This window comes from Notothenia coriiceps, unplaced genomic scaffold (genome assembly GCF_000735185.1).
Source record: "Notothenia coriiceps isolate Sejong01 unplaced genomic scaffold, NC01 NC01_scaffold00038391, whole genome shotgun sequence".
NCBI classification, from domain to species: Eukaryota; Metazoa; Chordata; class Actinopteri; order Perciformes; family Nototheniidae; genus Notothenia; species Notothenia coriiceps.
In genome coordinates this window covers 9,074-22,387 of record NW_011371092.1, presented here as the reverse complement: position 1 = coordinate 22,387, position 13,314 = coordinate 9,074, and the positions used below count along the sequence as shown (strand labels likewise).

Sequence of the window (13,314 nt, the reverse complement as noted above, 5' to 3'; positions counted from 1 at the left end):
TAGGTCCTTGCCAGTGGCGACCATAAAGCTTCTGGTTGCCATGGATAAACTTACTGGCAGGGGAGCTTTGAGGTGAGGGCAGAAGTGGGGGCATCTCCTCTGTGGCGCTGCTCTGCGCCGAACTGTCCGCTAGAACAGACACACGATAAATACACACACACACACACACAAACACACACCACAGGCAGACAGTCAAGATTCTGCGAGACATATGTTGAATCTCAACACACCTGCCAGCGACTACAGTCAAATACACACACTTCAGTAGATGGGAGAAAGAGAGAAAGAGGGTGGGTAAGAAAAGGAAGAGAGGACTCAAACCTTTCATTTCCTCCTCGTCGTTGGTGGCGTTGCTCTCTGTTGATCCCTGGAGGGCAGTCGGATGAAGAGAAAAATAGTGAGATTAACACTGCCCGCTTTAGAAAGGTCCAACAGACCTGAGGCGGAGCAGCTCATTGATGAGCTGTCACACTGACAGACACACGCCTCACCTTAACTCCATCAGGAGGGTTGTGCACCACAGTGCTCTGAGATTCCTGCATTACACAAACAAAAAAAGTCAGTTCAAACATCAGAATCCTGAAACATGGCCTCTCAACTGGATTTAAAGAGACAATTCACGCCTAAATTAAAAATACAAGTGTTGGAGGTATCTGCTGTAGAGATGTTGGCCTTCTCTTGAATATAGTGAAGCTAGATGGCCTTGTTTTAGTGAACTGTCCCTTTAATCTAGTCCCTATAATCTACCTCAGCCATTATCAAACTCTAACTTTCCTTACTAGTTGTGTCGAAAACACATGAATAGAGATTGGAGACAAGTCAACAATTGTTGTTATTTGTGAGTCATTATATTATCGATTACAAATCCTCATAAGAATATCCGAAAGTCCAAGTAGACAAATGTAAATGTGTTCCAGCATAAAAGACAAACAATACCAGCAAATATTAATATTTGAGGAGCTGGAAAACATAATTTAAATGTCCTTTTTGCTTCAGTACAGTGACTATAGTTAACTAATTTTATGGTTTTGGCAGATGTTGATCAATTTATTGACTTGATGTTAGCATATAACGTATTCCAAATTTCATTAATCAAAAACATACAATTCGTCCATTCATTTTCTAGCCTACAATAGCTATTCTAATTCTCTATTCCTGCACCACCAGTTGAGAAGCACTACATTGTCAGACCATAAAGTATTATGTCACCAAACCCGTACAAGAAGCACTATGTAACACATGCTCTAATGCATCTTAAATCACAACATGCTATTACCACTATAACGAAAGTTTGGCAGTATGAAAAGGATGTCAGTGGGGATTAACGGTTAATGGTGGAAGGAAACGGGTTAGCTTGAGACAGATGGTTGGGTGTTAGTGTTGATGGTTGCAATGCGGGGTTGGGTTTAATGGAAACTTAAGGGATGGCTGGTTAAGCTTTGGGAGAAAGGGGAATAACATAGAGGCCAAATAGGATAGGAATAATTTATTCTAAGACGTCATCTAAACTAGGACTCTACAGTTCTCTGTCACTGTCATATAAGGTTCATGCTGCTTGGGAATCTACACGGTGCACATGTGAAGCCTTAAATACAAGTACAATAGAGAGCATGTTGAATTATTTGCACAAAGTTGAATAGATTTCAAATTGAGGAACACATGTGCACCCAGGGGATGGCTGCTGCTGGGACGGGAGTGCTAGATGAAGGATGATAAGCAGCGACTATGACGATGAAGGATGAGGCACAACGGGCTACTATGCAACTACTGGGGGGGTTAAGAAGCGGGAAACCGACAGTGCAGCGGCTACTGTACCATCTGGGCGTTGGTTGCCATGTTGGTGTCTTTCAGAGCATTGATGGCGCTCACTATACTGTTCTTACTGTTGTTGGTAGAAGGCTGGGATGAGAACGCAGACACTCAGAGTGAACAACAACATACGTTTACGCGCACACACACACACACACACACACACAGTAGTATAATGCGCCTTATAGGGAATGGGGCTAATGTCGGTTGTGGCTCCCGGGCTGTTGAGAGCTAACAGGGTAAATGAGAGGGTGAGTGGCACAGAATGGCCTCTAGATCATCCTTTTAACTGCCTCACTAACTCGCTATGCCTCCGCCACTTAACTGCACAGAAAGACCCCTGGGGGCAGAGGAGAAATTGAGGGAGGCAGGAGGAGGAGGAGGNGGAGGGGGGAGGGGGGGGATGGTTAATAGCAGTAGAGAATGACGGAGGCTGCTCGGAAAAGAAGAGCCGAAAACCTCTAATGGAAACTGACTACTAGTGAAAGAATAAACTAAACATTACAAAAAAGAATATGTAGAATTAAACAAATAATGTAACTGAAACTGAAGAAAAGGCCGGTTGAATAGAGTTTCTCAAACTTGTGAATAGAAGTAAAGGAATTCTGATATCTGGAAACAGGCCACAGAAGGTTGTGAAACCCTGAGGTGCAGCATAATCCCCTATAGAAATGAATAGGAAATCTGAGCCAAAAAAACTAAACTCTGGAAAAACCCTGAAAAACAATCATTACTGTATGAAAAAGATATTCCTCAACATAATAGGAGTAGGAGAAGTGAGCGTTAGAGGTACGGGAAAGAACAGAAGGCAAGAAAGGGGTCAGTTAATGGAGGAGACAGGACACAGTGTAGTAGAACAAAGAGGTCACAACCTTACCTTAGCAGAATCAGACTTCTTGTTGAGTAAACTTTTGCATGCTGTAAAAAAATTAAAATAGATAAAATATAGAAAAAAAAGGGAGAGAAACAGGTAAAAGGTTAAATGTTGATGACGGCATCCGTGTCAATCCCTACAGCTCCCTTTTTAGCTTTTATAGAAATGTGAGCAAAAACCTGGGTGTACAAGTTGTCGTCTATCTATGAAACCACTGAGCTTTTACGCCAAAGCACGTCTACATGTTGCAGAAGGAATAACATGCATTTAATGGATTTCTTGCTTTTATTTCCCCCTGGCTGGACATGTTGCTACACTCAACGAAACCCATTCGCATCATAATCCATTCATTGCCATCTGGGGAAAAAAAAGAGAAACCTGAGAGCAAAGTAAACTTCCTAAATCCATTTCCTGTCTGTAAGACCCCAGCAGAATTAAAAAGAGAGTGATGGGCAGACTGTGCTGCCAGGACTGACGGCCATGAGTTAATGTACATCATTGATTCCCTTTAAGGGCCCCAGTCACTTTCCCTCTCAGTCTAAAGCTCTCAGCCGTCCGTCGCTCCCTTTTCTCTAATTTCCTACAGACATACACAGGTTCCAAAAATCTTATCTTGTGTTTCTTACCTTCCAATAAGAAGTGGGAGAAGGAAAGAGGGGGAGAGAGGGGAGGGTTGAAACAGAGGGCTTAGTATTTCAATACACAAGAGTGGAGATAAGGGGCAGAGCATCTAGAGCAGCAACATTTATCAAGTGACAACTCATGCTGCTTAATCTTGGTTTCGCATTGCTCTAAATACAGCTTCTATCTTGACCTGGCCATGCAGCAACCAAAGAAGAAATAAAATCAACTTTTCCTTCCTTAACCAGGGGAAAGGGGAGCGGATTGTTCAGAGGGAAAACATCTGCTCTTAATTCGGCTTAATCTTTTACCAAACAGCCGTCGGAGTGCTAATTGTGACAGCATGGGAGCACAATGTTCACGTGCTCCCTTAATCCGTCCTCCTTAAGAGAACGGTCACCAGTTTCAGGATGGGTAAAGTCAATATGACCCACAGTAGGAGGGCGGCACCACTTGGTGATGAACAGGGAAGGACGGATTAGAGAGCACCTGAAGTTGTATCACAGTTTTTAAAATGTAAAACTAAGTAGGACATGCACATGCAAAAGGCTGCATGGAAAGCAGCCTTCCAGAAACCTAGAGAGATGCTTCAATACCATTATCACATATTGCTTTAATGTCATTTAAAAGAGCACATCATGAGCCAAGCCTAGCCATGCTCTACAGAGATATGCAAGGAAGCACTTAGAGTTCAAAAATAATAATAAAAAAGAGCCAGCATTTTCCAGTGATGAGTGACATCATTAGAGGACTAAAAGCAAAATAACAACGACTAATTGCAAATGGATTTAGAAAGGAGAAGAGTTGAGGAGTCCAGTCCAGAGTGATGATGTCACACATGAGTTCCCCGAAAACTTACAAAACAGGCAACGTGGTCCAGTCTCAGTGAGGAAGCCTGCATTCAGAGGGCTCTAACTCACGATCAAACCACCACAAGCACCCGAATCTCAGCGCACCAATCACACACACCAGGACTAACAAATGTGTCTCCACTGAGGTCATGCCTCTTACATTATCTTTATCCTACCTACACAGAACCTAGTTACCTATTGATATATTTATGTAGAGTGTAGAGCAAAGAAGATTTACTTGTCTGATGAAAAGGTGACAAGAAATCCAGTCTGCTCCACACTGTCTGTCTCTAAAGTATCCATGGAGCCACCATCGGAATCGCCGACCTTCACCACCCCTTCCCACCCAGCAGGATGAGAGACGAGTCTGATTTTAGTACTTTCAGAACAAAGGCATCAATGCCTCGGTTCACGAAGAATAACGCGAGTTTGTCACCGGGTATTTGACACAGTTTGTTTGTGGTTTTTCATTAAGGAGGCAGAGAGATGTTTCTGAAAGTACTAAAACAGACGTCAGCAGGGGGAGATGAGACGTGGGATGCCTTTGACCTCCGGGGATTCATCAAGAAGGCGGTGTTACAGCAGTTGGCTCTGGTAGCAGCAGAAAAGGCAGCACTCCCATCCTCCGTCTCGGTCCATTTCTCTCCCCCTGCTTCTCAACATCCGCCTTTCCCCTCCCCACCAGACCCAGGTTCGACAATGGCAGCACGCCAACCCAGCTCTTGCCGGCCCCCTGCAGTGTCAGTTCCCTGCCCCAGAAATACAAGCCTCTCCTCGTCCCCCTGCCCCCGTCCGTCCTTGTGCCCATCCCCTCAACACGCGGCTGGGGGAGAGCACAGAGGCGTAAGGGGTCAGCTGGAAGTCTGGATGGAGCGCGCTAAAAGGGATGATGTAACTTATTCTGAAGACTAAATGGGGTATAAAGGTCAAAGCTGAGGTTTAAATGTAAAAAAGCACTTTGGAGTGCCGGCTGAACTACATCAATTAAGTGGTGTGGAGTCAAATGTGATTCCTTTGCATCACAGCTGGTAAATATGTGTGTAAGTATGCATGCGTGTGTGTGAGAATGTGGATGAAGAGGCTGCATGCGGGACTTTCTGTGGTGGATATAAAGTCCCTACGTGTCATGTACTATAACCCAAAGAAGTAAGCTGTATGTGGAGAGGAAGTGGATGGGCGTGTCTCTGGGACGTACCTTCCTGAGCCAGTGAGGCCGTGGAGGAGGCGGCAGCAGCAGAGTTGGTATGCTGCCGGCCCACTATTGGACAGAAATGCTACAGTTGGGTGGGCTATACAAGTTAGGCAGGACTATTTCACGCTGTTCACTCGTGGGCCTAGAAAGCTACGGGGCGTGCTCGCTACAGCCCAGACACATCACAAGGTCTGATAGGAATGGGCTGAAGCCCAAGACGTGCAGCCCTGTGGTTTCCTAGGCCCAGGGCTGAAATCATTAGCCATTGGATGGCCACTACTTAAAGGCTGAGAATAAAGCTTCAACCAAAAAAAAATTAAATAAAAAGACAGTTTCTTAGCAGTCACCTTGCCCCCAACATAAAACATCTTATATAAGACTAGGCTTCCCTTTCTCAAACATGCAAACGCTCCGCAGGCGGCAGAGAAGAAGGACACACACACATACGCACACACACACACACACACACACACTCACATAGGGAGAGATAAATTAGCATGAACATAACTGGCGGCCACATAAAATCTTGTACATGAAAGAATATCACATATTAGCCTTCTCCGATACATCAGGACGAAATACTCCTATCATTATATTCATTATTAACACTTTGCTTCTATCATAACTTAAAGGAATTACATGTTTCAATGTTGTAAGCAAGTGTGAAAACACAAAAACATATTGTTATTTCGAGGATGAGTGGGTGAGTGTGTGTGGTGAGGGGGTTAAAAGAGGTGCAGAGGACTCTATCCACTCTCCTACCGCCTCTCCCTCTGCATGTGCAGCGTGGGAGGTGGAGGGCGAAGGGCACACCCACCTGAGAAGTTTCTGGACACCAGCATGGTGGTGAGAATGGCTCCCTGGAGGAGGAGAAAGAAGTGAGGGAGGTATAATGAGCGCGAGGAGTTTTCGTTTTATCGAAAAGGATTTTTCTTCACGGCTCTGTTTTCATCTCTAATAAGACAGTGATATTTTTATCTTTATGCTTCTTTAACAGATCCGTTCAACGGCTGGGTCTTCTTTTTGTTCTGTCAAACAGAATCAAATTATTAAAAATACATTGTGTGTATTGCATCATCAGTGATGATTCACGGCTAACTGTAAGTCTTCACATCTCCAAGAACCATTACATATTCTTCTATGCAAATGAATTGAACTGATGTGACTAAAAAAGAACAGCTGCTACTTGATCCATTATTTTGCATGCATGGCTGTAAATGCAAACTAAAGCAACTGGGTATCGCTTGAACACCGCAGCCGAGAGGATACCAGTCTCTGTGCCCATGCCAAAGTAATGTTTTCTTTGAAACGTATGTATGAATATATTTCTATTTTATTTTAATTAAGAAAAGTACTGAATAAAATAGTCTAAAATTAATACACATTTTGTTTAAAATCAGGAATTGCTCAACACTGTGTTAAGCTGTGGTACCAAAAAAGCGTCATAAGTAGTAGGAAGACTGACTTCTGTAGGACAAAGTAAGTAGATTTACAAATAGTAATACTTTGCACAAAAGAGAAAGATGTGGCTGTAACTTATCAAGGGGTTATAAAAACTGAGTTCAAGATGGGTACCTTAAGTTTTCGGCGAGCGTTGAACTTGCGGAGACACTCGACAGTTTCCTGTCTGTGCATCATGGATGCCACTGTAGAGCGGTGCTGCAGGAGGGCAAAAACAAAATAATTCATTTAAAACAAACTGTGTCTGAATCCGTCTGCACAGAATTATAGTTATGTGAAGGTTAATGTAACATTAAGTCCCTACGTAGTGTGGTTATTTTTTAAATCCGTAAATACTTCAATGCGGTTTGATCATCCTGTGTGATTCCAGTAATTCTTTGAGGTGGGTTAGGTGAATACTTACGCAGACCCATGGGTGCTTCAGGGCCTGTTCGGCAGTGATCCTCTTGGCGGGGTTAATGGTCAACATCTGGTTGATCAGGTTCTTTGCCTCTGGAGTCACTGTGTCCCACTCTGGGGAAGGGAACTGGGAAACATTGAGAAAGTAGGTGCGACAGTTGGGAAGGAAGGAAGGAAGGTGGAATTGAAAACAATTCAGATTTCCTGAAGGATTGTTTTGGAGTCTGCATGTTGCTGGCTAATCCACACCATCTGGGCACCGAGTCTAGAGTTGATTTTATAAAACTGCTAATTTTCTGTTTGGATTAAAAGAACACATGCTTCTGTTTAAATTCATAAAACAATTTTTTATTAACGGTTAATCCCCTACAGGCTGCCTGAGACTTCCCCAGTCCATCTGGAAACTGCAATGACACACACACACACACACACACACACACACACACCTCTGCAATGCGTCAGGGAGGCCCTGATAGGATCAATAGCTTTGGACCTGCTTTCAATTGGACACTATTAAACATTAAAAACTGCTTAGCTAACCCTGCACTGCACCCTTCACAAGTATACACCCAACACACACATACTGTACACATACTGTACACACAGAGTACACTTACATCGTATGCTCCAGCTTTAATCTGCTGATAGAGTTTGTGTTGATCTTCATCCCAGAAGGGAGGATATCCCACTAACAAGATATAGAGGATAACACCTGACAGAGTGCAAAGTGAAAAAAAGATCATGTTACAATCCTTAAATGATTTTCATTTAAATAAGAGAAGGGAATTTTCTTCATACAACATATTTCATTTCAACTTTTTTTTTCATTGTACTTCACATTCAAATGCATTGGCAGTTTAGTGTATAAAACACGATTCCTAAGTGATTCATATTTCACATTCATAGGTCGGAGGTTTTGCTGTTGCAACAGGTTTATTGACCAAAAGTGTCGACTCACCGCAAGCCCATATGTCCACAGGCTTGCCGTAGGGGTCCTTCCTCAGCACTTCAGGGGAGAGATAGCCAGGGGTGCCCGCAAACCCTGCCCGCCAGACAAACCAGAGGACACAATTAACTTTTATTACAATTCTGATGAAGGCTATTTTTGTGCAGCTATGCGAATGGTTCGGATGATAGTGACCTGTTGGACTCCAGTGTGAGACCAGATTACGACAGTGTAGAGTCACAAGCAAAGGCCTGTTAATCATCTTGGCCTCGCCGGAGAGTCGGCCAAATGCTGGCAGCTAGGCTGTTAGCCAAGACACAATGGCCTTAGCATGAACTGGACAGTGTCTGCGAGCCTCTGAGGCAATGCTCACAAATATTATTTGGCTTGGACAAGCCAATGTCTACACATATGCTAAAACATAAAACCTTTGAATTGTTACACACCCATATCGAACAACAGATCAGGTGATGGTCCAGTTTGGGCTGAGCAATATATATATCATCACAGAGGACGTACATTTTGCAATAAACTCATAAACGCATTGTAAAAGACTGCGATACTGCTCTCTAGAATTTCAGAACTAAACTGCACCTAAAAATTAGACTAAATTTGTGATCATGTCTTTTTTTATTGGTGCTTTTTGGTTTCAGTCCATTGTTCAATTTGCCCAATAAAAGAATGTTAGAAATAATATTTGTACAGCAGATAGACATAACTGTTCAATATCTACATCATAATAACGTAATTATTCCACAAATTAAATGCATATTTGCCACATATTGTGACGAATGTGTGTGTGTCACTGTTTATGTTTTCTTACCAAACCAAGCCTGCTGGTCTCCTTGCACTTCAATAGCAAGGCCAAAGTCTGCCAGCTTCACTGCAGCTCCCTTCATCTTACTGGCCAACAACAGGTTCTCAGGCTGAGACACACACACAAGCACACAACACACACATGGTGAAACAGAATGTATGACAAGAGATCAAGACAGTGAGAGACTGATAGTGACAGGCACTCTTCAGTTAAGCTCTTTCTTAGCAATATTTATATTTGATGTATTCAACACAGCTCGTGTGGGGGTGGGGTAGAAAAAAAAAAGGTGTGAGAAAGCGATGGAGAGACGGAGGATGTGGAGAGAGGATGAGTGGTTGTGAATCTCCACAGCGCCTTATATGGGCATGGGTTCGTAGCCATGGAAACCACTCGGGGAGTCATTTAGGCAGCGCTGCAGACTGCATGCTAAATGGAAAGTGTACTTAGCGAGAGGCAGTGTGTGTGGCAGCGTTCTAAATGGCCGTTGTTTGGGCAGTGGGACATAAATGGCCGCAGTAAAAGTACACTCAGGATAAAAGGCCAACAAATCAGACAGCCAGCGCTCGAGGTAATAGCGTTATTTTCCGACCACACACACACACACACACACACACACACACACACACACACACACACACACACACACACACACACACACACACACACAGGGACACCCCAGTTAACTAAAAAGACAAACCTGAAAAAGATTTGGTGAATTTCTTTTGATTTTCTTTTTGGTTACTAATTAAATATGTGTTTTTGGAGTGTGGATTCTCGGCCAGCTCGTAAAAGCGAAACCCTGTTTGTTTAGTTGGTAGTAAGACTTTGGCAATTAAACGAGAGTCAGTTGATAAGACGTCCGAAACTATAGGATTTATATTTTTCTAACTAGGGAATGTGTTACTAAGTAACACTGGCGGAGATAGCTTTAGTCAGCCTTCGGCGTTTGCCGAGTAAAGTTTTATTTGCACCTAAACGTATTTTTGAATAAAAAAGCCCCCACCCAGCCCACAAAACAAACTAAAAATTTGTTTGTTCAGAACCGAAAGCTATACTTAAAATAAAAGGTTTGAGTGTGCTATTTATGTAAAGAATTCGAACGAATTTCCCTTCTACTGTCCGTTAGACGAGAAGGCGTCCGCGGAGGGGGAGGGAGGCCGACTGTAATACGTACATTCGCATCTTCATAGTCATTTATTGTGCGGTCAGCAGGCAATGTCAAACAAAAGTAAGACTAAAGTTAATTTTGATTTCAGAACCGAAAGTCTTATAATTGAACCAAGCCGGTTTAAGTCTACTATTTATGTTTGAACTCGAACATTGCGGTATAATGTTCGCCTCTTTTGCCCTCATTGACATTGCAGTGTCGTCCGTATTTGTTGTCGGCCACAAAGAGCACTCCAAAGGGGCCCTTTGTTGCGCTTAATGTGTGTTGCGTTTAATGTGGTTGTGCTGTGTGTGCGATTTGGGTGTGTGGGTGAGCGCTCGACAGAGGTCCTGGCGTTAGGTTTGCTTTTTATAGAAAGGAGGCAGCATAAAAACTAGTAAACGAGCGGATTATAGTTAGTCTAGCTACCTAGGTCTCTTCTGCTTTTGAAACTTCCGGAAAAGAGTTTTACTACTGAAGCCACTGTCCAGTAATTATATTACAAATACAGTATAAAGCGGAAATCTATAACCTCGACTGTTTTTGCTAGACGACTATAGTAATCTTCGATCCGTGATAGCCGAGAAAGTTCGTCCACATATGTTGAGTTTACACCATGAACGCGCCACGTAACGCCTCGACTAACAGCTAATCTCGTCCAGTGTCATATGATCGAACGATTATCACCAAATTTAAAGTTATAAGTGATTATGCATCAAGGATCCGCGGTCTACTGGGAAAATCTTATAAGAAAATCACGTAATTTAGATTTAAGATTCTAAAGGTTAAAACTTATGGGTACTGTTTTTTCCCAAATCTTGTGAGTGTTAGAAGGAGTCTTTCAACTGATTGAGAGGTAAGGTGTTAAACGAAGAACAGGTATAGTTTGCTTTGTACGGATTATAAGCCGTTACCACTGAAGTAGTCCCTTAAGAAAATGTCAGTGTAGTGGCTCTAGTAAACCAGTTGGGTGGAAACTAAGTTTCCCCCGGGGATTTACATTCTCACACCCCGGTTGGGCGTATCGTCTCTTCCAAACGTGTATTATGGTAGTGCACGCTCGCTCGCCCAGCTAGGGCCGACTGGCCGTCCAAACCGGCTGTGTACGAGCTAAGCGAGTAGATGGAAAGGGCTGTCACAGCCCAGAGGGAGTGATAGTTTCTCCGAATTTCGAGGGTACGAGCTACGAAAAGGCCCAATAATGGGCAGGGGAACACACAATAACGTTCCAAAAAAAGACGTACAATTTTGCACGAGACGTCTCAAGTGTTGGGAATTTGCATGTGGGGACATCCGGCTCGATTTTGAGGACTTGTTGTCTTTTTGAGGGGTTCTGTGGGAGCAAAACCGACTTTGCGAGTAAGTAGGTAAACTAAGAAGGCCCATGCACGGAAATGCTTCGTCGCCATGGCCTTGATTTTACCCGGTTCCCGGCAATGCAATGCAGGCGGCGAATGCAATTCGGGGGGCGACTAACCCAAGGTTTAACTGGTTAGATGTGTGTGCTCAGAGTCACGTACCGGCGAGACCGACTTAAAGCGGAGGGCCGACGTCCGACTTTTGTCTGTGCAACCCTAGCCGCCCTTTAAGAGAGACGTCTGGTAGAGGTCGCAAATAGTTGGAAAAAGCGAAGGGTTATAGTTCGGTGTGAATAACAAAATGAAAAGCCGACACTGAAACACGACACCTGAGTCCGCACTCAAAACCGAACACAAAAGCGACACCAATAAGCGATTGTTCCCTTGGTGTGGAGTGCCCGAGTCGCGCTAAGTGTTGCGACTTGTTGGTTAAGTCTCGTGTGAACGACGGGAGTGGTCCCTCCCACCCCCGACGCTCGAACAACCTCGATGGTTGCTCCCCGCATTTCCGTCTCTCACTTTATGTCACTTATGTGCATCCAAATGTCTCTACGACATACTCTTTGTTACTAAAACCTTTTAACGTGTTATTTAGATAACATCTATAATGGAGTGTGTTACTTAATACTAGTCACCCTTACCGTACTTTACCCTGGAAAAATTTGTTGGCGGTTTTTGGCAATGTTTTATAGATCAGTACATTAGTGTTAACATAAAACCTTCTTACTGCAAAGGAAGGGTTGCTGTACGTAGTCGAAATTGCACGTCGCACAAATTTCGACTACGTACAAGCAACTTCGGGGCCGCACATGTACAACTGACAAACACTACTTCGCGTCTCTGACCTGTGCAAGAGGGAGAGAAACAGAGGGAAGAAGCATCAGTAACGTATATCTAGCTGAACACTCTCACAGTTAGTATAGGTGTCGTGTACTATAACACGTGTCTCTGGAGTTCCCACTCACCGACGGCAACGACACTGTTGGTGTGGTGCGAGTGTGTGTGGAGACGAACACCGTACCGTTGTGTGTCTCCGAGAACCAACGGATAGCGGAGAGCGAAGAGACGTAAAAGACGACGATAGAAAAATAAAGGGGCGTAGGGGAGGGGTAGTTGTGAAAAATGGGAGATAGACAAGAGTTAGAGACAGTCGCACAAGACAGACACTGTCTCGTGACACCACACAGCACACACACACACACACACACAACATCGTCGCTCGTATCGCACAAGTGTACAAACTCGTGTGTCCACCACTCAGTACAGTGCACCTCCCAGTCAGAGATGGATACCGTTCCTGAGCGTGCCGTCGGTCACGTTCTGCGTGGTGTGTGTGCTGACACGTCAACACTTCCACAGATTAATCTTCTCTTATCCACCTAGGTATCTACTTGGAGTCCTCAACGGCCTGTTGGGTACCACTGTAGTGTGGGTGGTACCTCGTGCACCCTCGCGTACTCACACCGGTTTAACGACTATCCGGTCGTAACGTTCTCACCTCCTGATCGCGCGGACGGTGGAGGTCAAAGTCGGAAATTCCGGTACTATTATTAAGACGATCCTTCCTGTCTGGTATTATTACACAACTTTAAACCAAGGTAAAACTCGTCTCTGGAGTTCCAACCCCCTTTTTTCACAACACACAACACACACACACACCACACACACACAAACCACACACACACAACACACACACACAACACACACACACACACACACCACACACACACCACAAACACACACACACACACACACCACTACACACACACAACACACACACACACACACACACACACACACACACACACACACCACACACCACACACACACGACCACCAC

General features: G+C 44.0%; 1 protein-coding gene across 1 annotated transcript in view; it reads right to left on the bottom strand.

Moving 5' to 3' along the window:
- Positions 1-13,314, bottom strand: part of LOC104968212 (calcium/calmodulin-dependent protein kinase type II subunit gamma-like) — a 24,161-nt gene that overhangs the window by 8,805 nt on the left and 2,042 nt on the right. The window contains exons 2-13 of the mRNA XM_010797789.1: positions 8,977-9,079; positions 8,166-8,249; positions 7,825-7,919; positions 7,212-7,334; positions 6,923-7,006; positions 6,165-6,207; positions 5,351-5,413; positions 2,687-2,727; positions 1,816-1,899; positions 492-536; positions 322-367; positions 55-129 (exon numbers count right to left, since the gene is read on the bottom strand). Coding sequence (XP_010796091.1) covers positions 55-129; positions 322-367; positions 492-536; positions 1,816-1,899; positions 2,687-2,727; positions 5,351-5,413; positions 6,165-6,207; positions 6,923-7,006; positions 7,212-7,334; positions 7,825-7,919; positions 8,166-8,249; positions 8,977-9,079 — 886 coding nt within the window. The remainder of the gene's footprint in view (positions 1-54; positions 130-321; positions 368-491; positions 537-1,815; positions 1,900-2,686; positions 2,728-5,350; positions 5,414-6,164; positions 6,208-6,922; positions 7,007-7,211; positions 7,335-7,824; positions 7,920-8,165; positions 8,250-8,976; positions 9,080-13,314) is intronic.